Source organism: Nymphalis io, chromosome 11 (genome assembly GCF_905147045.1).
Source record: "Nymphalis io chromosome 11, ilAglIoxx1.1, whole genome shotgun sequence".
Classification (NCBI taxonomy): Eukaryota; Metazoa; Arthropoda; class Insecta; order Lepidoptera; family Nymphalidae; genus Nymphalis; species Nymphalis io.
The window spans coordinates 9405153-9432047 of NC_065898.1; the positions used below are offsets into that span (position 1 = coordinate 9405153).

General features: G+C 37.9%; 1 protein-coding gene across 5 annotated transcripts in view; it reads right to left on the bottom strand.

Annotated features, from left to right (window-relative positions):
• LOC126771947 (early boundary activity protein 2-like) overlaps positions 1-22060 on the bottom strand; it is a 150009-nt gene extending 127949 nt beyond the window's left edge. For 3 of the 5 annotated variants that reach the window (XM_050492128.1, XM_050492129.1, XM_050492130.1), the window contains exons 1-5: positions 21748-22060; positions 20874-20989; positions 20163-20198; positions 18145-18582; positions 17490-17602 (exon numbers count right to left, since the gene is read on the bottom strand). In XM_050492128.1, the coding sequence (XP_050348085.1) occupies positions 17490-17602; positions 18145-18582; positions 20163-20198; positions 20874-20989; positions 21748-21931 (887 nt within the window). In that variant the 5' untranslated portion in view covers positions 21932-22060. Of the gene's footprint in view, positions 1-16146; positions 16486-16661; positions 16806-17489; positions 17603-18144; positions 18583-20162; positions 20199-20873; positions 20990-21747 lie in introns of those variants that run through there. The other 2 variants (XM_050492127.1, XM_050492131.1) reach the window with 2 other exon arrangements.
• Positions 22061-26895: the final 4835 nt, after the last annotated feature.

Here is a 26895-nt window from a genome sequence, read left to right on the forward strand (position 1 = left end):
CCGAAACACGTGGCGTTCGGCTTTTTCTGAGCGTTGTGGTTCTAGGTGATCGGATAATAGTTTTACCAATTGATCGAAGTTTTTCGTTTCGGGAAGTGCCGGCGAACATAGATCGCACATTAATGCATAGGTAGCCTCTCCTACAACCGTTATTAATAACGGTACATGCAGTTCCTCTTTAATCTCATTTAGCACAATGTATTGTTTTACTCTTCTAATATACGCCGGCCACTGCTTAGAATTCACATCGAATGGTTCTAATTTTCCAATAGGCATTATTGAAACACTAATTTGTAACTTTTTAAATAAACGCGTGGTATGTAACCGACTCGTCGCCAGTGGAACAGCACATTTGGCGAGCCTGGCGGAAAAGCTCCGCGAGGCCCTCAGCCCGGAGATCGTCCAGATCCATCGACCCACAAAGTGTGTCGAATTAAGGGTACTAGACCTGGACGACTCCGTGACGGTGGCGGAAGCCGTGGCTGCGGTCGCTGAACAAGGCGGCTGCCCTACCGGGGCCATTAAAGCGGGCATCATCGCTCGCGGCTCGAGCGGCTCGGGCTCTCTGTGGCTGAGCTGCCCCGTTTCGGCCGCGAAGAAGGTCGTGGAGGTAGGTCGCATAAGGGTCGGGTGGGTGTCGGCGCGAGTCATGCTGCTCGACCCCAGACCGCTGCACTGTTTCCGGTGCCTCGAGCGGGGGCACATGGGGGCAAAGTGTGACCGGGACGTCGACCGAAGCCGTCTGTGCTTCCGCTGCGGTCAGCCCGGTCACAAGGCTCGGAAGTGCTCCGCCGCCGTACCCAGCTGCGTGGTCTGCACTGCGGCCGGTAAGCCAGCTGCCCATGCCGCCTGCAGCAAGTCGTACCAGGGCGGAAAGGGCGCCACGCAGAAGGAAAAGACAAGGAAGGTGGCGACGAAAGGCCCGGTAGCCGCGTCTCTACGCACAGAAGCGGAGCCGATGGAGACCACGCAGTGATGGCCCTGCGCTGCCTCCAGGCCAATATCAACCACTCTGCCAGGGCTCAGGACCTCCTAGTCCAAAGCATGGCAGAGTGGCAGATCAACGTGGCGGTGGTATCGGAGCCCTATTTCGTTCCCTCGCGGGATGACTGGGTCTCCGACCACGAACGGGTCGTGGCCATCGTCGCCCCTGCGGTCGCTGGCGCTCCGGCCATCGAGGGTGTGGCCAGGGGCAGGGGGTGCGTGCTGGCCGTCGTCGGCGGTGTGACGGTCGTCGCCGTCTACGCCTCGCCCAGTCGGAGTCTCGCCGAGTTTGAGCAGATGCTGGTAGAGGTCGGGACTCTGATCGGGCAAGCGACGCCCGCACCGGTGTTGGTCGCGGGGGACTTCAACGCCAAATCAATGGCTTGGGGTTCTCCTGTGGCCGATGCCCGGGGTGAGGTACTCGAGGAGTGGGCGGTCTCGTTGGGGCTGGCGGTCCTCAACAGTGGGTCGGAGAGCACGTGCGTGCGGCGGCAGGGCGAATCGATCGTGGACGTTACGTTCGCGTCCAACGCCCTGGCCCGCCGTGCTCAAAACTGGAGGGTCGAGACTGGCGTGGAGACACTGTCGGATCACCGATATATTCGGTTCGATGTCTCTGCGTCGGCTCGTTGGGATGTTCGGCCCACTGTTGTCGGAAAAACGGAAGGTCGTCCGCGTTGGTGCCTGGGCCGCCTCGACGGACAGTTGGCGAAGGAGGCGGCCATCGTCGAAGCTTGGGGGGCCGGTTCCGACCCGGTCCTCCGGATCGACCAGGATGCCGACCGGATCGACGGCGCCTTGTCCCAGGTGTGCGACGCGGCTATGCCGAGGGCTAAGCCGCACCCGCAACGTCGGCGGGTGTACTGGTGGCGTCCGGAGCTCCGTCGGCTGCGCAAGGCGTGCGTGGCGGCACGGCGCCATTACGTTCGGTGTAGGAGACGAAGGGTCCGTGATGACGACGCGGAGGAGGTCTTCTACACCGGATATAGGACCGCCTGCCAGGCCCTACAGAAGGCCATAGCACAGGCCAAAGAGGCGGCGTGGGAGGAATGGCTGGAGACGCTCAACGGCGATCCGTGGGGGCGTCCGTATCGGGTCGTGAGACAAAAGCTCCGACCCTGGGCTCCTCCGCTGCCCAGCAGTCTCCAGCCGCAGCTCTTGGCGAGGGTTGTGGACACGCTCTTCCCCGAGCGGGGAGAATTCGTGCCACCGGCCATGGTGCTGCCCGCGAGCAGGCCCCAAGAGGAGGACGACGGGGGACCGGTGACTCCGATCACCGAGGCGGAACTGCAGGCGGCTGTCATCAGACTAGGGTCGAAAAAGACAGCCCCTGGGCCCGACGGAATCCCTGGTCGAGCCCTGAAGATCGCGTCGGAGGAGATGGGCAAGAGCATGCGGCGCCTCTTCACCGCATGCCTGGCTCAGGGTAGGTTCCCGCGACGGTGGAAAACGGGCACGCTCGTTCTGATCCGCATGGACGGGCGTCCACCCGATCAGCCGTCAGCCTACCGCCCAATCGTGCTGCTCGACGAGGTGAGCAAGCTCTTCGAGCGGGTGCTCGCTGCCCGTCTCGTCGGCAGTATGGAGCCGGGACTCGACGAGCGGCAATACGGGTTCCGTCCCGGCCGCTCGACGCTCGACGCGATCGCCAGGGTGAGGGGCCTGGCCGAGGAGGAGGTGTCTCGGGGCGGGGTGGTGTTGGCAGTGTCGCTGGATATTTCCAATGCCTTCAACACCCTGCCCTGGGAAACGGTGATGGAGGCCCTGCGGTTCCATGGTGTGCCGGGCTACCTGCGGCGTACCGTGGCCGATTACTTCTCGGGCAGGGCGGTGGCCTTCCCGACTGTGGACGGATGGGCCGTCAGGTCGTTGTCGTGCGGTGTTCCGCAGGGGTCGGTACTAGGACCGCTCCTGTAGTGCATCGGCTACGACTGGGTGCTGCGCGGGGCCACGTTGCGGGGGGTCAGCGTCACGTGCTACGCTGACGACACCCTCGTGTCGGCCCGCGGCAGTTCATACCGGGAGGCGGCCTATCGCGCCACGGCTGGGGTGGCGCACGTGGTCCACCGAATCCGCGCGCTGGGCCTCGAGGTGGCCCTACACAAATCCGAGGCCCTCGTCTTTCATGGGCCTCGGAACGCGCCACCTCCGGGGGCGGCGATAACGGTGGGCGGAACTTCCATCGCCGTCGGGTCGACGATGAAGTACCTGGGACTCGTACTCGATGGCAGGTGGAAGTTCGAAGAGCACTTCCAGCTCCAGCTCGATGAGACAGTGCGCAGGGTGAATCCAACTGACAGACTGCATATTTTGGGTGACTTTAATGCCCGCGTCGGTCAGGGCACATCAGCCTGGCCTGAATGCCTCGGTGCACACGGCATAGGCAAGCTTAACGACAACGGACAACGACTGTTGGAGTTTTGCTCAAGGCACCAGCTGTGTGTTACCAACATCTTTTTTAAAGGCAAAATGATGCGGAAAGTCTCGTGGATGCACCCTCGATCTAAACACTGGCACCAATTAGACCTTGCTCTTACAAGAAGGAGGGATCTACGGGAAACGCTCCACACGCGGGCGTTTTACAGTGCCGATTGTGACACCGATCACAGCCTCGTTGCTACTAAAGTCCCACTTGTCCCTAGAAGAGTCCATTCTTCCAAGCCACCCGGTCGAAAAAAGATAAATCTTTTCAAGACTCGTGACATGGAAGTAGTGGAGTCATTTGGGGAACTCGTCCGCGAAGAAGTTGCAACTTGGGATAGTACGGCATCAGCGCGAGTCGAATGGGAAAAAGTCAAGTCTCTTCTCACTGACACTGCAGGCAAGATTTTTGGCTATCAAAAGGCAAAATCTTACGACTGGTTTCAAGAAAACGAGGAGCACTTACTTCCCTTGATTGACTCGAAACGCCAAGCTGCTTTAAATTTTCGCCTTAACCCTTGCGACGCGACGCGTAAAGATCTCACGAAGGCAAAAGCCTCACTCCAGCGTAGCACGCGCTTCTTTGTAAATGCGTATTGGACAGAGCTTTGCCAAAGTATCCAAGCGTGCGCAAGCGCGGGGGATATTGGCGGGGTGTACGCGGGCATCAAAAGAGCTCTTGGACCTACTCCAAAAAAGACGGCACCTCTCAAGGAAACCGACGGTTCTGTTATAACAGACAGAACCCGTCAGATGGCAAGATGGGTAGAATACTACAAGGGGCTCTACTCGTGCCCAGTGGATATTCAGCCAGAAGCAATGGAGCTTGTCCCGAATCTGGCAACTTGGCACGAGCTAGACGTTGCACCCACAGTAGAGGAACTTTATCTGGCCGTCAAGAAGCTCAAATGCGGAAAGAGCCCCGGAAAAGACGATGTTGTCACCGAAGTCGTCAAGCTTGAGTGCCTCTTGCCCATCCTTCATAACCACCTGGCTAAGTGCTGGGAAGAAAACTACGTCCCTCAGGATATGCGAGATGCTAACATCGTCACTCTTTATAAAGGCAAAGGCGATCGTGGCGACTGCAACTGTTACCGCGGAATATCTCTTCTTAGCATCGTCGGTAAAGCCTTTGCCAGGGCCATTTTAGGCAAACTACAAAGGCTCGCCGACCGCGTATACCCTGAGGCACAATGTGGTTTTAGGTCCCAACGGTCAATTGTCGACATGATATTATCACTCAGACAGCTACAAGAAAAGTGTAGGGAGCAACATACCCCCCTAGTCAATGCATTTGTAGACCTAAAAAAGGCTTTTGACTCCGTGAGCAGAGAGGGGTTGTACTCGGTTCTTGTCAGAATTGGATGCCCCCCAAAACTCCTAAGGATAGTGCAATCGTTCCACGAAGGTATGGAAGTCACCGTCCTGCACAATGGCAACGCATCCACGCCATTCGACGTACGCCGTGGTGTTCGTCAAGGTTGTGCACTGGCCCCCACCTTGTTCGGAATATTCTTCTCAGTGCTTCTGAAGGTTGCTTTTGGAGATGAACAGCAAGGCGTCCACTTACACACGCGAACCGATGGTAGGCTGTACAACATCTCAATGCTCAAGTCCAAACGCTACAGGGAGGACCTATTTGTAGATAGTCTCCTCTTCGCTGACGACGCTGCCTTCGTTGCTCATGACCAAGCTCAACTTCAGAGTCTAATGGACAAATTTGCCAGAGCGTGCGACCTCTTTTCAATGTCCATAAACTGCAAGAAGACCGTTATTTTAGCGCAAGGATGTTTAGAGCAACCAGTCATCTTGCTTAACGGCGCACCTTTACAGGTAGTTAACAAATTTTGCTACCTTGGGTCGCATTTGTCGAGCAATCTCTCGCTTGATGCAGAGATCGACTTCCGCATCGGCAAAGCAGCCTCTACGTTCGGGAGGCTCTGTTCAAGGGCTTGGGATAACAGACACCTTACGGTAAAAACGAAAATGCTTGTTTACCAATCATGTGTCCTAAGCACACTCTTGTATGGAGCAGAAACGTGGACAACGTACGCAAAACAAGAACGCCGACTAAAAACATTTCACTTGCGCTGTCTTCGGAACATTCTGGGCATCACATGGCAGGATCGCGTGACAAACGAGTCTGTTCTAGGCGAGGCACAGCTGCCTAGCATCATGGCCATTCTCAAAAAAAAACGGTTACGGTAGCTGGGACACGTGCATCGAATGGAGCAGACCCGTCTTCCACGGCAAATACTACTGGGAGAGGTTGTGGATGCAAAGAGGTCTGTTGGGCGGCCTATGCTCCGTTACAAAGATTGCGCTAAGCGTGATATGGTTGCGTTTAACATCCCTAGCAATCGATGGGAGGAACTGGCAGAGGACCGTGCCAAGTGGCGACGCCTTATTCACGAAGGTCAATCAAAGCATGACAATGAATTATTTTGGTTTAAACTACTAAAAGAAAAACGCACTAGGCGTTATGAGCGGGCTTCAAACCCCCGCCCATCTGGGGGCGCATACACTTGTCGGAAGTGCGGCCGGAGGATCCTCTCTCGCATTGGTCTTTTCAGTCATGAACGCAAGTGCCTTCGCGATGCCGCTTAAATCATCTGTCAAAGATGCAGAGGCCTATATATATTAGTTTAGTTTAATTTTGTTTTGCTTTAAAGTTATTTTTTATAGGTCAGTTTTTATAAGTTTTTTTATGTTTTTTTAATGTTACGCTGTGGTTACTAACTGCAAATGCAAATTGGTAAGTTGATTAATATGCAAGTTTTATTTTTTTTGCTTTTTAGCTTGTAATGTCGATTAAATCGAGAAGACTCAATTGAAAAATTGAGTCTTCTCTTTATTGAATATTTTCGGTTAAATGTATTACTACTGTATGTCATTGTTGATTGTATAGTTGTAGTCAGATTTGTGGACTAAATAAAAAAAAAGAAAACAGCTGATAAGTAAGGTATTAGTCCAAATGATTGACGAGTCTTAAATTTTCGTGTAATTTGTTATTTACGGATCTGACCTGATTAAAGTTGGATGAGCGACAGCTGTATTTGCGTTAGTGACAGAGGTCAACAGTGCGCGGTTTGCTTGGAGGCCATCATAAATAATACACATAAAATGGAATCTTCATTAAACAACATTCTGAAATGTTCCCATTTTGCAGCATTTTTACTGTGCTAATATTTGAAGTAGCTTGATCACAAATATTAATGTTTTTTTGGAACAATGAGTTGCCTATATGTTTATACAGGTTATAAGCTACCTGTGTCCCAAGTGTAATCCAAATCCGTTCCAAAAAGAAAAACAAATCTTTTGTCTTTACTGTTAATATGTGTGGATAATTAAGAAGGGGACAAGCACACCACTGAAAGTACTATTAGTTACCTTCGTCCTGCTTTGCATACATGCATTTAAATTTATTCTTGCATTTCTATGGCTAAGATCAATAAAGAAGGATTTTTTATAAAGTTGAGTCAAAATATTAATAAATTATTTTGTTACTCTAAATATGTTGACGGTGAGTGACTGAATAAAATGATATTTATAAGTAAGCCAACCAACTCACCTTTCCAAATATACAGAGTTCGAATAGCATTTCTTGTTAGCCTATTCCTTGGTAATATGTAATCATTTTCAAAATGTTTATTACATAACCTCAATTGGTTATAGATATACATATTTCATTTTTCTGTAGTCTCCTTCTCTAACAATGCTTTCCAGATTTCAAAACTTTCTACATCTTTTTCAGGCTTAAGGAAATGATGCAGTGGGCCTGAATTTCAATACTATTTATTAAAGCCAGTTAAAGATGATAAAATTTCTTTCTTTGATTCTGGTATGTGTAGTGCACTTGTTTTATTGGACTTCTCAAGAGCTTTTGACTGTTTAAATATCGACCTACTCATAGCAAAACTCTCATATTATGGTATTTCGGATGAGGCTTGTTGTTGATTCCGTTCTTACCTGACTAACAGAAGTCAATATGTAGAAATCACGACCGAACAGGGAGAATCATTACACTCAGATCGCAAAAATGTTACTAAAGGAACCCCCCAAGGATCAATTTTAAGTCCCATTTTATTTATCCTTTTTACGGCAGATCTCCCTAAACACATAAAATACTGTAAAACACACTTGTACGCAGATGACACGCAGATATATTACTCTTTCAAACCCGAATACGCGGAAACCTCAATTGATCTCATTAATGAAGATTTGAATAATATCTCAGACTGGGCAAATAAAAACTCATTAATATTAAATGCAAGTAAAACAAAATACATGTTATTGGGTACCAAAATACAACGCAACAAAGTAATATCGCAATCGGTTCATATTAAAGTTCACGGTCAGGTCTTGCAAAGGGTGGACAGTGCTGTTAATTTAGGGTTAGTTATGGATAATGAACTCAGGTTCGTCGAAAATATAAATTGTAAAATAAGGAATGCCTTTTATCGTTTAAAAACATTATATAATATTAGAAAATATCTTTCACAACCCATTAGGAAAATACTTGTCAAATCCATTGTACTGTCTCAGTTTAACTATTGTGACACAGTATACGGGCCACGACTGTACGAAAAAACTAAAAAGGCCATACAGAGAGTTCAAAATGCATGCGTTCGTTTCTGTTACCCTGTCCCCAAGCGCGCTCACGTCACGCCGTTTCTTAACGATACAGACACATTAAAAATGGAAGCTCGAAGAAAAATACATCTCGCGTGTCTAGTACATAAAGTTATTTTTAAGAAAAGGCCGACATACCTGTACGATAAGCTGGACTGGGTTAGAGACGTGCAGCAGATATGTACCCGTAGGAGAGAAGCAAATAAATTAGTGGTACCAGCTCACAGATCGGCTCAATATAAGGGAGGGTTTAAATACTCTGCCACCAAGATATGGAACGACTTCCTCTGCGTAATAGTACGTCCCAGGTGACTTTGAAAAAACATTTGACGGTATTATTTTTAAATAAACAAAGGTCAGAGTAACAACCTCCAAATATAGTGTCAGTCATACTACCTCATAGACTTATACTATCATATTCATTTTTAATGTCTTATGTCTAAGTCTGTCTGTCTATCTTATGTCTAAGTCCCTTGTGATGTTTTTCTTTTTGTGTAATAGGTTTTTTTTTCTCAAAATATTTTATTTTCGGATAAGGGCTTTTTAGTTTTAGTTTTTTGTTCTTATAATTTCATTTATTTATTTTCGTGTGCGCGCATTTGTTTATGTTTACCCAATAGTCAGGGGCCATCTGAAAATCAGTGCTGTGCATTAGCACAGCTTATATTGAGATGAACCCCTTGCTGTATTCTTTAAATTTAATTATTTTTCTTCTGTATAATCTATGTAATGTATGTGTGTAGCAAAAATAAATGGTTTAAATGGTTTAAAATTCATACTGATTATTTTTGTGAAGATAAAATATTTAATGGAAAAACTAGAGAATCCACAATATTCGACCACTATTTAGTTATTAAATATATTATATAACTAATTTAGAACAAACATCGACTAAACATATGGCCATACATATGGCATAAATGTAAGAATTCAAAATGAACATTCACATGTAGCAGTACGTATAGCAACAAGAATACACACGCCACGGATGCCTCATTATATGACGTCATCGTTTGCACAATGAATAGCTCTGCAAAGAACTGTTTATTTGAAACAAGAAGCAGCATGCAATGACGTAGTATGACGTAACGTCAAGCTCTTAAAACAGCTGTTTTTATATTTATTATCTTCATATAATAATCTTCGCTTCAATTGGTTTCACTTCTTCAACGAAAACAACTCAAATTGCTGACTTCTTGAAACACGTCTTCACTACACGCGCCGCTCGAACTGACTGAACGTGACGCCGCGGTATAACGAGTATTTGTAGAACAAGCCGCGCGTCGTCGATAGTGGGGAATTAAGCGCGGGAGTAAGACGCAAAACCGGTTTTTACGCGCCAATCAAAATCCCTACTTTAAATGTAGACGTGCGCATTTGTTATTATTTTTACATTTTTACAATTTATATTTTTCTTGTATTCTGATTAGTTAATTTTTACTTCAATTTTTGTATATATACTCGTACCGTTTTTTAATAAATCATTCCACGGATTCCACGATATTCCACCGTTTCTACTGTTCTACAATAAGAAGTTTTATTTTATTGCTACAACGTCCACCTCCTAAACACATATAATCCAATAGTTGATTATGCTGTATGCCGCAAATGTATCAGTCCACTTCGGAACAATGAGCACTGTTTTGCAACATTGCAATGCGTTGGGGTTTGTATCGAAAGGAAGGAAAGAAAGGCGGAAAGGAAATGCGGCGGAAAGACGGAAATCAAAAAACTATAATATGTTGAGATTGAAATAAAAGCTCAACGGTCAGCGTGCTTGTACAATATGTACAAGCATGTATAGTATGTATTAATATTGCATACTTGTAATTTTATATGTATTGATAATATAATTTATTGATTGATATATATTATGTGTATTTTATATTTACATTTCTTTATTAGTTTGTTTTAATCATAAATAAATATTATTTTATTTATTATCACACCACCACCTACAACATCATATCCTATGAGTTGTTACTTACACCGTTAATTGCTTGGAAGAGATCGCTATGTAGCGATAAGGTCGCCAAAATTGTAGCTACTTTTATTTAGGCTGTATCCATGTTTTGTATTTTTTTTTCTCTTTGTGGTGTACAATAAAAGTATAAAGTAAGTAAAGTAAATAAGTTAAGTAAGTAGATCATTAAATAATGTATGTAAATGTGTAAAAAACAACCGCATAAATACAACAGCTATTTTATACAACTTGAATGTATTTTTAATTTGTACTTGATATTACCTGCCAAACCGAGTGTACAACAAAAAATTTAGGGGTTCTTAAACGATATTTAGGGGAATTTGAAATTGGTCCTTGGGGGAATATTTTATAGGAGTTGGCATCACTGTCTAGGTATGCTAATCACCAACATTGTTTAAATATTGATAAGCACATAAGGTGTTCATTATTGTACATTATATAAAACAGGATACATGTTTCCGTAAGCAAGCTGTTATGTAGAGCGTAAGTTACAACTGAGTGTAAAGCGCAGAAGAATATAGTGTCTGATGAATTTCAAAATATTTGTAAACAACACAGTATCAAACAAGATCATTATCAAGATCTTCAGTTTGATGTTCTTGTGGCATCTCAATTGATACAAGAATTTGTAGCTTAACGACTGTTACTTAAGGGTAATCCTGAGCATGCTTATGTTGAAAAAAATATCAAAGACTGTCGGGTACAATATTAGTATATAATCGTAGCATATAAGCATAAGTTTTATATTTATTTCCCTTAGTCTTTTTCTAATTAACCTAAATTGGGAAAAGACTAGGATCTATCATATTTTCTTCTTCTTCATCTTGACACTTGCCAGAGCGGTCGTGGTTGCCATGAAGTATTATGAATTGTTCGGCGCAGATGTTACTCGCCTCACGAGCCTTCGCCATATGTCCCTGTTAGTGGTAAGCCTCGTGTATTCATGCAAAGGACCGCCAACAGTTGTTTTTATTTGGTCGGTCCATCGCATGGGCGTCCTTCCACGTGGTCTGGTGCCATCCACCTTTAATGACAAGGCGATCTATGGAATTATTTCCTTGCCGGGAGACGTGTCCAAAAAAAGTTAGTATGCGCTTTCGAACCAGCACCGAAACGCGCTGTTTGATGCCGAGTTCTTGAAGAATGGAGATATTGGTGCACGAAACTCTTAGCATTCGTCTCCAGCACCACATCTCCAGAGCATCGATCTTCTTTTTTTCGACCTGCCGCAAAGTCCACGTCTCCGCAGCGTATAGAAATACGGGGAAAACAAGCGTTTATACGAGCCGGATCTTGGCTACTTTGGTATTGTTTCTGTTTCTCCATATTTCCTTCAGCCTCTCCATTGCAGTTCTCGTAATTGCCATACGTCGCTTGATCTCATCTACGCATCTGCCTTTACAGTAACAGCCTGTTAATGTCCCACTGCTGGGTTAAGGCCTCCTCTCCCTTTTGAGGAGAAGGTTTGGAGCTAATTCCACCACGCTGCTCCAATGCAGGTTGGTAGAATACACATGTGGCAGAATTTCAATGAAATTAGACACATGCAAGTTTCCTCACGATGTTTTCCTTCTCCGTCAAGCACGAGATGAATTATAAACACAAATTAAGCACATGAAAATTCAGTGGTGCTTGCCCCGGTTTGAACCCACGATCATCGGTTAAGATTCACGCGTTCTTACCACTAGGCCATCTCGGCTGATCCGCCTTTATTCGATATTAAAGCTCCCAGATATATATAGGATTGGACGACCTCACAGTTCGCTATCTGAGTGATCTCGGGCAAGTTGTTTTTCGCCCTATCATATATTAGATATATATTGTTCTTTCTGGAAAACTATACTTTTGCTACATCAATTACATATTTGTTGAAGCATGAGATATTATAATAAAAAAACAAAGCAAAACTTAATAATACAAGTTGTATTTTTTAGTTATTATTAAATATTATAAATAAAATATTAATTTCGGTTTCTTGCTATAGTCCAAGTATCTAATGTCTGCTAGCAAAAAGCTCACATTTAGAAACTGTCTAATCCTCCAGCAATTGCGAAAATTGATAAAAACCCTGGAAATGGACGGAGGCCCTACGGAAATGGACGGAACCTGGAAGCTCTACAGATGAACCTGCAAGTCCATCATAGCAGCGAACTCGATTGTGATACACAAGATCGTAATGAAAACAGAAATATAAATATAAATGGTTATAGCCGTACACTGGACTCAACAAACAGTTTTTTTTTTGAATGTGTAAATCTGGAGCTATTGACCGTACCATTAATCTTAAAAAAGAACATATTAATGAATCATAAATTATACATCACACCCAACGCCAGGGTATGTAAAGAACATGTACAGTAACAGTAACAGCCTGTAAATGTCCCACTGCTGGGCTAAGGCCTCCTCTCCCTTTTTGAGGAGAAGGTTTGGAGCTTATTCCACCACGCTGCTCCAATGCGTGTTGGTGGAATACACATGTGGCAGAATTTCGATGAAATTAGACACATGCAGGTTTCCTCACGATGTTTTCCTTCACCGAAAAGCACGAGATGAATTATAACAGAAATTAAGCACATGAAAATTCAGAGGTGCTTGCCCGGGTTTGAACCCACGTTCATCGGTTAAGATTCACGCGTTCTTACCACTGGGCCATCTCGACTTTTTAACAAACTTTTTAACTTTTTTTTAAAGAACATGTAAGTTTTGACAATTTGGGACTATTAAATGTAGTGCGAATTACATGTAATTTTAGTGTTACACACATTATCCAAATGTTAGATTTGTCAAGGAAACAATAAAATAACATGTTTAAAAGTTTATAATTGGGAACTGTTGTATGCACTGCAGCTTCAAATATTTGATTTGTTCAGTTTAATGCCAACATTCCTTGTCCCACCACGGGTGGAGTGTAAATGACATTTTTGAACTTGTTTCTTGGAGAAATGAAAATTATTATTAAGAAGATTGTGGACAATGAATTTTATTTCAAGTCTTGAGAAAACAAAAGAGCACCAATCATGATAACAAGAGTCTCAGAAATATAACTTAATTATTGTTAATCAATCGGGAGAGTTCGCCAGAACAAAAAGAGGTAATGACAAGATATTTAATTTTAACAGTATAGTTGGAAAACTAAAACATTAGGTTCTTAATCACCTGTTGGGTTGTGATTCTGTTTATTGATTATAAATAACACTCAATTAAATGGTGATGAAAATATTCATATAGCTATTTTGATCATGTATAAAATGATATGTACTTCTTTCATTCAATTTTTGAAGTTTTTATTGACACCCCAATTTTCTGTTGGTATTATAGAATAGGAAGAGCATATGGGCCACCTGATGGTAAGTGGTTACCAACACCCATAGACATTGGCATTGTAAGAAATGTTAACCATCGCTTACATCACCAATGCGCTACCAACCTTGGAAACTAAGATGTTATGTCCCTTGTGCCTGTAATTACACTGACTTACTCACCCTTCAAACCGGAACACAACATTACCAAGTACTGCTGTTTTGGGGTAGAATATCTGATGAGTGGGTGGTACCTACCCAGACGAGCTTGCATAAAGCTTTACCACCAGTATTAGCCCTTTGAACACAACACAATTTTGCTAAAATAACGACTCAGGATAGGCTGATATCGCTTTTTTAAATAATTAGTACGAGATAAAGCATAATGACATAATGTATCGTGTAATATTCATATAATATTATTATACAGTATTCTGTAGATCAAATATTGGTAAGGATGACACAAATACAAAATGGATAAGAAATTTCCTGATTACTATAATTTATGTGGTCTTTCTAGGTCAGCAGTGTTCAACTGTTTTGTATACTGATTCACATACGGCTACAATCTACATCGGATTGTTCATTTATACAACTGTTGTTCCCAAATTAAAATTTATAATTTACCATCCATTTATAACAATCACCTTTAAATTTTTTATAGTAGATTATAAAACATTGTATATCAATAAATATTGTGATTTCAATTTTATTGGATAATTAATGTCAATTTTTTTTCCTTTTTTATAATTATTTTAGTTAAATTTAAAATAGTCTCTCCCGATTCCCACCCGACGCAAAGCTGCTCATAATGCAGGCCGCATTTCCGCGCTGTATGGCAATGGACAAGCTCTGTGCCAAGTGGGACCCGGAGCGACTGTTAAACCCCCTCTCTACGGCGACAGCCAATCTCCTTTATTAAAGTAAGGAACCTTTAAATTGAAAATATAAGTATTTTTTTAGAGATTAATGTTTAACATAAAATCCCAATATATGCGAGCGAAAATATCAATTAATATGAAAAACAAATAACACATATGTTACACAAAAGTACATATATATATATACAGAACATAATTAAGCACCTTTTTATTTTCATTTGATACTCCTTAAATAATGTAATTTCTTTCTTAAATATTGTAATTTGTGTAAATAAAACAAAATTGTAAATATAAAATTTGTTAATTAATAAAAAAGCAAATAAATAGTAAACGATCGCCACTTTCATTATAATGATCCTACTAACTTACTAGTTTTTTCTTTTTTGGAGAATATATTCGTAGGCTTATGACAGGCTTTTGATCGTTAATGTTTTTTTGTTCTGTTTTATGCCATTTCCATCTTAATTCTTGCTCTTATTACAGTCAGTATGTTACATATTATGCTACCAAATCTTGGCAGTCATTTGGCCTCCTTATATATATACAAATATACCTTATACTAATACCTTATACATATACAATAATTGGATGTAATTCGGATGAACGGCATAGAATTCGATGTTCTGCAACGCCATCTATTGACAAAGTATAAAAATGCACAACATAAAGGCCTCCCATGTAAAAAAGTATATAAATGTGTCAAATTGGATGAAGATGGTCTCTTTCTGCGAGTGTCATGCTTGCAGAAGGAGGCCGCGGAACGTGAGGGTGAGGCGAGTGCGTCCGGCGAAGAAGACCGGGGAAAGGCACCGACGCTATATGCATCTTCTCCCCCAACCGTAAGCGCCGCTGGGTCTAGGATGGTAATATCTACCCCGGAAATCCACCTAGGAATAAATAAATGGATGGATCGCATGGGAATCGGTTAAACGACATAGAATTCGATGGTCTGCAACGCCATCCAGTGACGAAATATAAAAAATGCATAGCTAATAGAATGGCCTTCTATGTAAAAAATATGTCAAATTTATGCTGATCCATCAATATCAAACAGATATACGACCAACATCCATTTTATATATTTTATGAGATATCATACGATTCTAATCTCCCTATTTTTCGGAAAACAGTATTTTATTTGCAGCATTTTCGCTTCAACTGTAAATGTACATATTAATTATTTTGTAATATATTTTATATGCCTCTTGTTTTTTATTACATTACTAGGTAATTTTAATTACCTAGTAATTACGACGATTGTCTGACTATAACTTTAGATTACCGATTCATTGATTATTATTGTAACTTACCGATTATTACATCGAACTTCATAACAGGGTTACTAGGGTTTACCTACTAAAAGCAAATCTTAACCAACATTGTTGCAGCCTCAAATATGTCTCCAATCTATGGATTGCTAATGTATTGTAAAAGTATTGGTAAATTGGTAAAAAGGTATTATTTTATTCCAGTACAGTACCAGTATTACGAATTGCGAAAAATTGCAATTTTAAAAATTTAATTTATAAATTAATTTAAAAACGATTTAGCTTTATGATAACTAAATTATAATACGCAATACTAAAATTACTAATCACTAAATAAATATCCAATGAATGAAGTTTATATGGCACTAAAATTCTGTATGAATCGAATTATTTTAATTCCCTTGTCTTTATTAAAATTTTAATATTATTTTGAGTTAAGTATGTAAGTACGTACGAATCTTTTTATAGAAAGAAAGTTTTAAGATTATTCCATCACACAGCTTTACAATGGTTGACAGTCGTGAACGACAGAAACAAAATAAACATGAAAACTCAGTGGTAGGTACCTACTTGACCCTGCTACTATAAATGTTCAAATGTGTACCCTCGTTCTTAGATTAAACTTCACGTTTCCATTGGGTTATTTCGATGCTATTATATTAATGAACAAAAAAAACTAAGATACCGTTATGCTTTATTGTCATATCTTATATCTACAGTTAACAGTGGGTTTTTGGTCATGACATATAAATTTGTATTTTGATTCATTATTTTATCAAAAAAAATCTTATAAATAAATTTTATTAAAAAGTTATAACATATTTTTAATTGATGAATAAATGGTACAAATTGATATTAGATCTTTTTCTCCTTAATATCAAACAGTGGTGGATTCGCCCGATGTCGCAGAAGATGGCGGGACGTTCTCTCGGTTTTGTTGTTCGCGCTTTTTTCTGTACCGTTGACGATTTCTATATAACTTTGCTTCGTTCTTACATTTCGTCATAATGGACCTCCTATAATTTTTTTTAATACTAAATATCCGGACAACATTTTTTACTACAAAAACCTATTATGTCATTTATTTAATTGTTACATGGTATAATACAATTATTCCATTTTTTAATAAAATTCTTAAAAATTAAAAAGTTAAAATGTACAAAAGTTATGCGATTAAAATATGAACACCAACCTAACAATCCTTTTAGGAACATTGCACCTTTCGGCGACGGTGTTGACAATATCGTCTACTAATTTGGGGTCCAATTGCTTTTTGGGTGGTTTGTTCGCAAACGCTGGTGACTTCTTTCCAGTTATGGAATGAGTGGCTAGAATTCTAAAAAGGTTTATTTTTAATTTAATCATTTTTATTAGTATTTTCAAAGATACTTAACGTAATAAGACATAGTCCTTTATTTTAACATTTGGTGTCGCAGAATAGATTTCAGTTTGAGGCAAGTGACATTAATTGTATCCTACATCTTGAATATTTAAACGTGTATAAGTGTCAACTTCGTTTATTAGGGACGTTTTTTAAATTAATTTATAACCTGTTCCGAGTAATGTTTTTACATCTCAAGGTACATTTATTTATTCTGTAGATAGGTAACTGCAAATCGACGATTGTCTTAAGTATCGTCTCAAATCGTTATATTTGTCCCCATATAGGATTAAAAAAAATGTACATTGCGAGTTTGTCAGTCATTTTCTACCCTGGGACGTCGGGATCAGCAGCGGACTAAACGAGCCACTTGACCACGCAGGCAATTCGGTTACGTACCACATTTTATTAAAGGTTTAATCTAGATGGAAATAAATCGGACTATGCTTTCAAATATTAATCTCGGTTATTATTAAGTTAATAATTAATTTATATATTTTTTAAATATATTTTAATTTCACAAAGAATAATTTAACAATAATTCACAAAGAAAAAAAACGGAGCATGATACAAGGACAATGTAAAAAGGAATGCACTTGATTAATTTCTGTTTAAATGATAACCGAAATTAGTAATTACCTTCTAGGAAAAACGGCTTGCAACAATCGTCTCGTCGCTGAAGTGTGGGAAGTCCAATCGATTTCTGCCATTAGTCTGGCAGGCACGGTGACATTGCCGTTTCCAATTGAAACCTACGAATTTAAAATACTTCAATAATTATATTGATTTCATTGTCAGTATAAGTAGGTAATTATTAATTTGTTTCATTATTCACTTATTTATGTTAGAATTTATATTAGTCAATAATGATTTTTATTTATTAATTGATTTTTTCCCTATAAACAGGTGATTAAGGTATTGTATAGTCAGTACCACATTACAGCGCCACGCACAATATAGACCATAGAATAAATAGAATCGCTGTCTATAAATAATCGAGTATAATAATTTATTAAATATTTTGTATCGTAATTCATAATAAATAATAACTTTATGGTTTAATGTGTTTAAACTTTTTAGCAATACTTCAAGCGTTTTTTTAAAAATAATTGCAATTTGTTTTTAGTTCATAATTTTAAAATTAAATTAGGACTATAGAAATTCTATAATTATATATTATTATATTCTGTGCTATTTGGATCAGTAGGTCAAGTTTACGTCAAACTAGAGGTGATTAAATTTTATATACTTAACTACTTATGTATACATATGAATAATATATGAATATACAAACCATATCAACATTGTTAACCGACAATGGCAAACTTGCGTTAGTAGTCTGATCACCAGAATTCTTATCCATTTCGAGCTCAACACTTGACGTATTTTGACGAACAATGGTCGGTTCTTCTGCTGCTAAAATCTCTACATTCTCATTTAGTCTTCGATGTACACATTGACATGTCTGACTTTGAATACGAGATACCAAAGCCCGGTACTCCCTGTACAAGCTGTTAATTTGCGTTTCTATATTATCTAAATGTTCCGTTGAAGGTTCATCGAGATCAGAGTCGGTCTGCGTTCCTTGATCAAATGTCAGTTTAAAATTCTGAGCGTTCGTATCGGGTAGAGATTTTTCGTTCAATAATCGACTTATTTGCCCATTAGTTATCGACTCTGCGCATTCGCTTTGGTTATATTTAATCGTGGATTTAGTAAAATCGAGGTTCATCTGTAAAAAAAAGTTAATTACGTACATTTTTTTTTTGATTTTTTAATTTTTATTGTTTTTTAAGAATGAATTTCATATTAATAAATAATTTTGCTTTGAATGCAAGTATTACCTCTTGGTCGGTATGGCTGTTACTGGAATTAATTTCATCGTCCTATGACGACTAGCTTAATAGAACATTCAATTGCAATTAATTGTCAAAAGTTAATACGTAATATATCCTATGGGAAGATAGGACAAAGCGGGTTACACCACTTTTAACCGTAAGCTATTGACATAATTGTAAATGTTTGAATGCAGTAATGTACCTCGGCGGTCGACCAATCATCGTAAGTTGACTCGCTCGTCAAGCGTTGAAAGTTTTCAATGTAAAAGAAAAAACTTTTTAATTTCATTTACACTAAAATATTTGAAAATTATTAAAAAACGTATAGTCGAAAACTGCGTATACTGGTTGTCTATCATTATTCTATGATTATTAAATAGTAATTCACTATACTTTTTTTTTAAATAGTTGGCCATTTAGTTTTTATTTGTAGGTTAGCTATCGCGAAATTAAAAAAAAAAACGCGGTTGGGCAAAGCGGGTAGGGTTACTTTCATGTCAATCCTACGAAGAGACTGATTATATTATATTAGTAGGCGAACTTGGTTTAATTATTGAAGATTATAAAATGTTAATTTAACGCTAACTAAAAGGCTTATTAGCGTAATAAAGTAATTGATCGCTTTATATATATATAAGTATATATTATACACCCCCTTCGCCCAAAGAGCCTTAGCTTTGGGCCCCCCACGGGGCAAAACCGGTCAAAGATAATTATTAGGTTTTTCTTATTTTTTAACCATTTCTTTTAAAGTTTGTTTTTAGTTTTATAATTAAATATATACATATAAAATTAAAATGTGTATTTATTGGATCGTCGTTTTTATTATACTATAAACGTTAACGTTTTGTGCTACCTTCCCCTACCATAAAAATATTTCACATGTCGATAAAAAATATTTTCTAGATATAATATAAACTGTTGAGAACTAATTCTATAAATTAGTTCATGTTTTTTTTTAAGTTGGACAAGATCGTTCAACATTATCTCATTCCCTTTCAGATTACTCATGCGAATAAGACAGCTAATAATGTAATCGACTTATTTTATGCGCCGACACATCAATAATTAATTGCATAATTGCTAAATCGTTAACGCTAATCTTGTATTCCTAATAATCGTATATCTCGAACGCTTAGTCTTTTGTTAAGATTTATTTATTCCAATGTGTAATAATTCCACGAGAAATGTTAAGTAGGTATTTTTAATGTTACTGGTGGTAGGGCTTTTTACTGGTGGTAGGGCTTTGTGCAAGCTCGTCTGGGTAGGTACCACCCACTCATCAGATATTCTACCGCAAAACAGCAATACTTGATATTGTTGTGTTCCGGTTTGAAGGGTGAGTGAGCCAGTGTAATTACAGGCACAAGGGACATAAAATCTTAGTTCCCAAGGTTGGTGGCGCATTGGATATGTAAGCGATGGTTGACATTTCTTACAATGCTAATGTTTAAGAGCGTTGGTGACCACTTACCATCAGGTGGCCCATATGCTCGTCCGCCTTCCTGTTCTATAAAAAAAAAAAAAAATAATAAAAAATAAAAATAAAAAAAAAAAGTAAATTATCAGTCGGTTCTTATAAGCCATATTTAACTTTTTCAAAGATCTTCCTCACTTTCAGCCCATTCTACCATATTATCCCACTGCGTTTTAGAATTTACCTATTGCATTATATACATACAAGGTTTTACTCTCTTATAATGTTAAGTATGTAAGAAGAATATCAAATCTTTCAACAATAAAAGTTTATTTTTAACAGGTGACCCTCGGTTTCAAACTAAGTGTTTTATCCACCATTTACATGTATGCTTGAAATGTAACCAAATATTTGTTCTATATTTGGCTATTACATCAATTACAGTCAAACAACGAGATAAGTGTTTATAAGAAGGTAGTATAGTATAAGTAGGATAAGGTAAGATAGTATTTTTATAATAGGTAAGTTTCGTTTGATTTATATGTATATAAAATTACGTAAAATGTTTTTTTTCTTTAAACAATATAAATTAAACAAACGGACGGGCCAAATCTTATGGCCGCCGTCTGTAGTATCTACAATCTTGGCTTACGCCTAAAGAGGATAATGTATGTAGTATGAGCAAATATTTTAGCAAATTGACGGAGGAATAATAACCACCTATATAAATAATTATAATGTGTGAAAAATGATTAATCTTACACTCACCATTGGAATTGTTTTCATCTCTTTTACAGCATTCATACACAGTGTAAGAACAGTTTTCACTTGATGGTCTTGTCTTTCCATCAACACTTTGAAGGCTTTTATATCATTTTTGTTATCTGAAATGTACATAATTATATGAGAAGAAGATATAATGATATAAATTTATTCGACATATTTTATCTCTCAATGATTCCTCCTCCGTATTTAAGTAGACGGCAAACTTCCCTCCCTAAATAATATATAAAAAAAATACTTCCTGTCGTAACAGCTGTGTCAAATACACTGATTTTATAATAATTGCGTGAAAAAAAGGAGGTACTTACCTCTCTTTACCTATAGAGCATGTCGGTAGTTGAAAATCATATAATCTATACCTATACATACATATACAATAGAAATGTAACTGATCACTGTCTGTACATGGAAGATATTTGAGTAAAACTATTATCGTGGGTCTTTATCAACGCAATAGAACGCAAATCGATGATCCGTACAATTTTTGTCTGTTTATGCTCGCTAATCTTAGAAACGGCTTAACTGATTTGGGAACAGTCAATTTGTAATTTAGCCGTTTCAAAAATTAAACTGGACAAACAGACGGACAGACAGATTTTTTTTATAAATAATTGCAAATTTAACAACGACGTGGATGACGGAGAACTGAGCTACAGCATCGTAGATCGGAAGACATGATTGAAATATTTTTTTCTTCCGCCCATTTAAGTCACTATTAAATGTATATTTAGTAAAACTATTGACTGATGATTATAAAAGAATAATCATCAATCTAAAATAAAAAATACCTACCATCTACAGTTAACAATTACAATATTTTCCATTAGGAATTAACATTTAAATAACGAAAGTGACTCACCAGAAACTCGAAGAATTCGCACCTTGCGTGCACTATTGTTATACTTGTCACGAAGTAAAACCACTTTCCCAGTATGAAGATCTGTCTCGTTTGTCGCTAAATAGTGATTGCTAACGACGACGTAATTAGAAAATATCTTTTCGTCGTCTACCCATTCGACGAGAAGCCATAAGTTTTGATCCATGTTCAATTAATTTTAAATCTACACGACGTAGTCAATATCTATCAAGTATAATAAAATGTAATATACAATTTCCTCCTAGCACGATGCTGTACAAAAATTAACTGAACAGTAGAGGTTAGGTGCGGTGCGTGTCAGTACGCAGGTAAAAATAAAATGGCTACAATGGCTTCTATTGAACTAAGGATACCCAAGTACCCGAAACTTTTTTTTTTTGTTATTAGAATAAATAAATGTTATTAGAATATTATATCAGCGATACTAGCAAAAGTTCATAATATTTTTTATAAGTAATAAAAAAAATTAAAGCATAAACGCAATTACATTTTTTATCTTAAAAGGCCTTTTACGACACCTTTAATGTAGAAATGAATATTATAGCTTTTCAATACATTTTGTCAATAACTATTAAATAATCAGAATCCCGCGCTCGGTAAACTAAATATTTAAATCTCTCGTCTTAAATGAGGTAAAAATTACAACTCGACAAAAAATAACTTATCGAAATCAATACAACAAAATAATATTTAATCGGTAGTAAGGTACACGTATTATTGGCAACGATGTAATGAGAATAAATGTTCGTAAAAGCCTTAATAGATTAAGTTAAAAGTATGCATTATACGTGACCATTTAATTACATTTAATTCTATAAACATTCGTACACTACTATTATACTTACTACTATTACCAGTGCAATTACAGGCACAAGGGACATAAAATCTTTGTTCCCAAGGTTGGTGGCGCATTGGATATGTAAGCGATGGTTGACATTTCTTACAATGCCAATGTCTAAGGGCGTTGGTGACCACTTACCATCACGTGGTCCATATGCTCGTCCGCCTTCCTATTTTATAAAAAAAATTATAATTAATCATCTCGCATGAGTACATATAAAACTTGCGAGGCGAGAAGGTTTTCTACGGAAAGGACAACGGAACCTTAAAATCGAATCAATATAGGTTAAGCATGTTTTTATAGAAAATTGGCAACAGTTTATTTAGTTTTGGATTTTTTTACAAATAAGGTAAAATTTTCATTTATCTTCTCCAAGATCCACTGTGGCATTTTGATTAAGCATAAACGATTATTAATTTTAATGTATGTATCCAAACATTTTAGGTCTGACCTAAATACATATGAAATTAAAAAATAAAATAATATATAAAAATAGTTAAGGATCTGCGTAGCTATGTTCGAGATGCTTAAATAAATAAATAATATTTAAAATAACATTAAACAGTACATAATGAAATAAATACGCACTGATATTGCCAATTAAGTGCCTCAGTTACTTTTGCTATGGGTAATTTTATGTACACTATCACTCAACGTAGACTGACGAAAATTTACACCCTGATTAAAAAAATCAACTTGCTCGAGGCCCTCGAGTTGAGGGGCTGTTTCTTAATACCACCATACGACTCCCATTGTTTCGTAATCAGGTACCTAAACTGGCTGTACTTTCGGCTCCTTTCTGTTATCTTCTTTTGTTTAATATTGAATGAAATTTTGTTTAACAGCGGATTAAGGTACCAAGAACTTGCATTTATAAAATAATGTTTTATAGCCTTTAGGTAATTTCTTACCTACTTTCTTTGTCCAGTACCCTAAAAGGGATCATAAAAATTACGACTAAATTACTGATTGTCTTTGAAACAATTAATGTTTAAGCGCTTTACTGCTGTATTATTTAAGACTTATCTTATACATTCACTGGACAATTAGAAATCTTTAAAATCCTAATATTATGAATAAAATTTATTGAAGTTGTAAAATGTTACTATTTATAAAATATATTTTCTTCATCTTCAATCGCTTTTGTTAATTTAAGCAAATAATATTAAAACAGGGTTAGGAGGCTTTTGAAAGTATTAGACAACATTAAGTATTTTTTAATTGAATAAAGACTTATTTCTTACCAATCGAATTATTTTTTTATAAAATGGAACCTTACACATATTTCTCTGTCTCTCGATCTAGACTATACATATGTTTTTTTTTAATATTAACAAAAAGATATTTATTAAAATACTGACATGCCTTAAGCTCTTCGATCTTACTTCGACAAAACATATGAATAAAAATATGTTTATTAATGTTTGTAATACCAATATTTATTTAACCCAGTAATCTGAATACACAATACAGCTGATGATGTTGTTTTTGAAGAGGGTAGCTACGTTTTTTTAAATATAAGTAGATACGATTCAGTAGGTAATTTTAACAGTTCATTATGTTTAGACATCAAATCAAATCGTATCATATTTTTTTAACATCATAAAATAATGTAATAATAATATGAATATTGAGTTATTATACGATAATAAAAACAGATATCGTCGATATAAAGTCGTCTTTTCAGGCATTTTATCGTATATCCTTTCTATACTAATATTATAAACGCAAATGGAACTGTGTCTGTCTGTTTCTTACGCTTTTTTGATGATATTTCGTATGAAGCTGAAACACCAAGCAGGGACATAGGCTGTACTATACTATCCGTAACAGCCTGTGAATGTCCCACTGCTGGGCTAAAGGCCTCCTCTCCTCTTTTTGAGGAGAAGGTTTGGAGCTTATTCCACCATGCTGCTCCAATGCGGGTTGGTGGAATACACATGTGGCAGAATTTCAGTGAAATTAGACACATGCAGGTTTCCTCACGATGTTTTGCTTCACCGTAAAGCACGAGATGAATTATAATCGCAAATTAAGCACATGAAAATTCAGTGGTGCTTGCCCGGGTTTGAACCCACGATCATCGGTTAGGATTCCCACGTTCTTACCACTGGGCCATCTCGGCTTTCTTACTATACTATACTATACTATATTTATACCTAATGTATCCCCCCCCCCTGAATACGCGGGCGAAAACTTGTAATAAATAATTTAAAAAAAATTAAGTGAGCCCCCAACGTTAATTAAGGTTAATGATATAAGTGTAAAAACGACCTACATCTATTCTCTAAACCTAAATTTATTTAACTGTGCCCAGGCTTATAAATATTAAGATTTATAAAATCGTATACCTTATAATGATAAAGAAATTGTAAGAAGATCGTACATCGATATCGAAATAGTATATCGAATGATCGTGTCGTTGTATACATTTTTGAAGTATTTATATTTCGACAGAAACAATTTCAAATTATTCGATACGGTTTTTTAATCTTTACTACATCCTCGTATATAAAATATATAAATAGACTGCCGATGTTTAATATTAGGTCGTTACATATGAAATTGGAGTTTTGTACGGGAGGGATATAAAGTCATTTTTTTTTTTTGTAAAATATATAAATCAAAGTATGCACCGTTGTTATCTATGCACTTTTGCCATCTCATAGGTAGTTCATTGATCCCTTCACTAAAAAAACCATGAGGGCGAGAAACAATAGACTCTTTGAAGGCGGTTTAGACTGCCGCATCGGAGTTGATTTTTTTTCCTTGTAAGAAGTTGTCCAAAGTCCGGAAAAAAGGGTAATCTGTTTGAGCAAGGTCCGGAGATTACGGCGGATGTCTCAGACATTTCAATTGTAGCTAATCTAACTTCCTTCCACTTTTCATCACAAGTAATATCATCACAATAATTTAAAATCCCTTCATTATTGTGTCGGTTGTGTAAAGTAACATAGCAGTCGACGAGTGTTTGCAAGTTCGATTCACTCAATTCATGAGGTACCCATCGTTCAAGTTTGCTTACTTTCCCGATTTGCTTTAAGTGGATTAATACAGTTTTATCACTTACCCCAAAGCCTGCAGCTATCTCTGAAGTGCTTTGTGATGGATCCGCTTCCACAATAGCCTTTAATTCTTCATTTTCCACTTTGGTCTCCGACCGTCCACGGGGTTGGTTCTGAAGGTCCAAATTTCCAGAACGAAAACGTTGAAACCAAAAACTTACCGTGCTTTCTTTTGCGACACCAGCGCCGTACACGTCATTAATCTTTTGAGCTGTTTCTGCAGCACTGGTGCCACTGGTAGAACTCGTACTCGTAAATATACCGATATTTCATGTTTTCCATTGTGCGGTAATAAGCGACGCCAAAGAAAAAAATAATGAGGAAAAAACAAATGAATGAACTGTTTTCAAAACTCAAATGTACCAGCTAAATTAATTCATAATTTGAATTTGGATTGGATGGATTCTTAAACAAAGAGGAGATATTTCAGATCAAATTGGTCAGTACGACAAAACGCTAATTTCATATGTAAGGACCTAATATATACCTACCGAGGTACTAATTTTATAAGTATTAAGTAAGTATACCACATACATATATATCGACATATAACAGATGTGCTCAAATAATTATAAAAAAAATAATCTTCTGCGAAATCGTTAACAATATTTTTTTGTCATGCATTGATTGTGTGTAAAAAGTTAGTTCATCGGGAAAGAAGACCTAAACCTTAATCGAAGATTGCTGGTTTGTTAACGGGTAGGACCTTTGATTTATCAAATCAATAGCATAATATTTAGTAGCAATAGTATAATAGTAGTGTACGAGTGTTTATAAAATTAACTGTAATTAAATGGTCACGTATAATGCATACCTTTAACTTAATCTATTAAGGCTTTTACGAACATTTATTCTCATTACATCGTTGCCAATAATACGTGTACCTTACTATCGATTAAATATTATTTTGATGTATTGATTTCGATAAGTTATTTTTTGTCGAGTTGTAATTTTTAACTCATTTAAGTCGATAGATTTAAATATTTAGTTTACCAAGCGTGGGATTCTGATTATTTAATAGTCATTAACAAAATGTATTGAAAAACTATAATATTCATTTCGACATTAAAGGTGTCGTAAAAGGCCTTTTAAGATAAAAAATGTAATTATGTTTATGTTTTAAAAAAAAAAATTACTTATATTTAATATTGTGAACTTTTGCTAGTATCGTTGATATTATATTCTAATAATATTTTACTTCAGTTATTATTAGATCTAAAACAT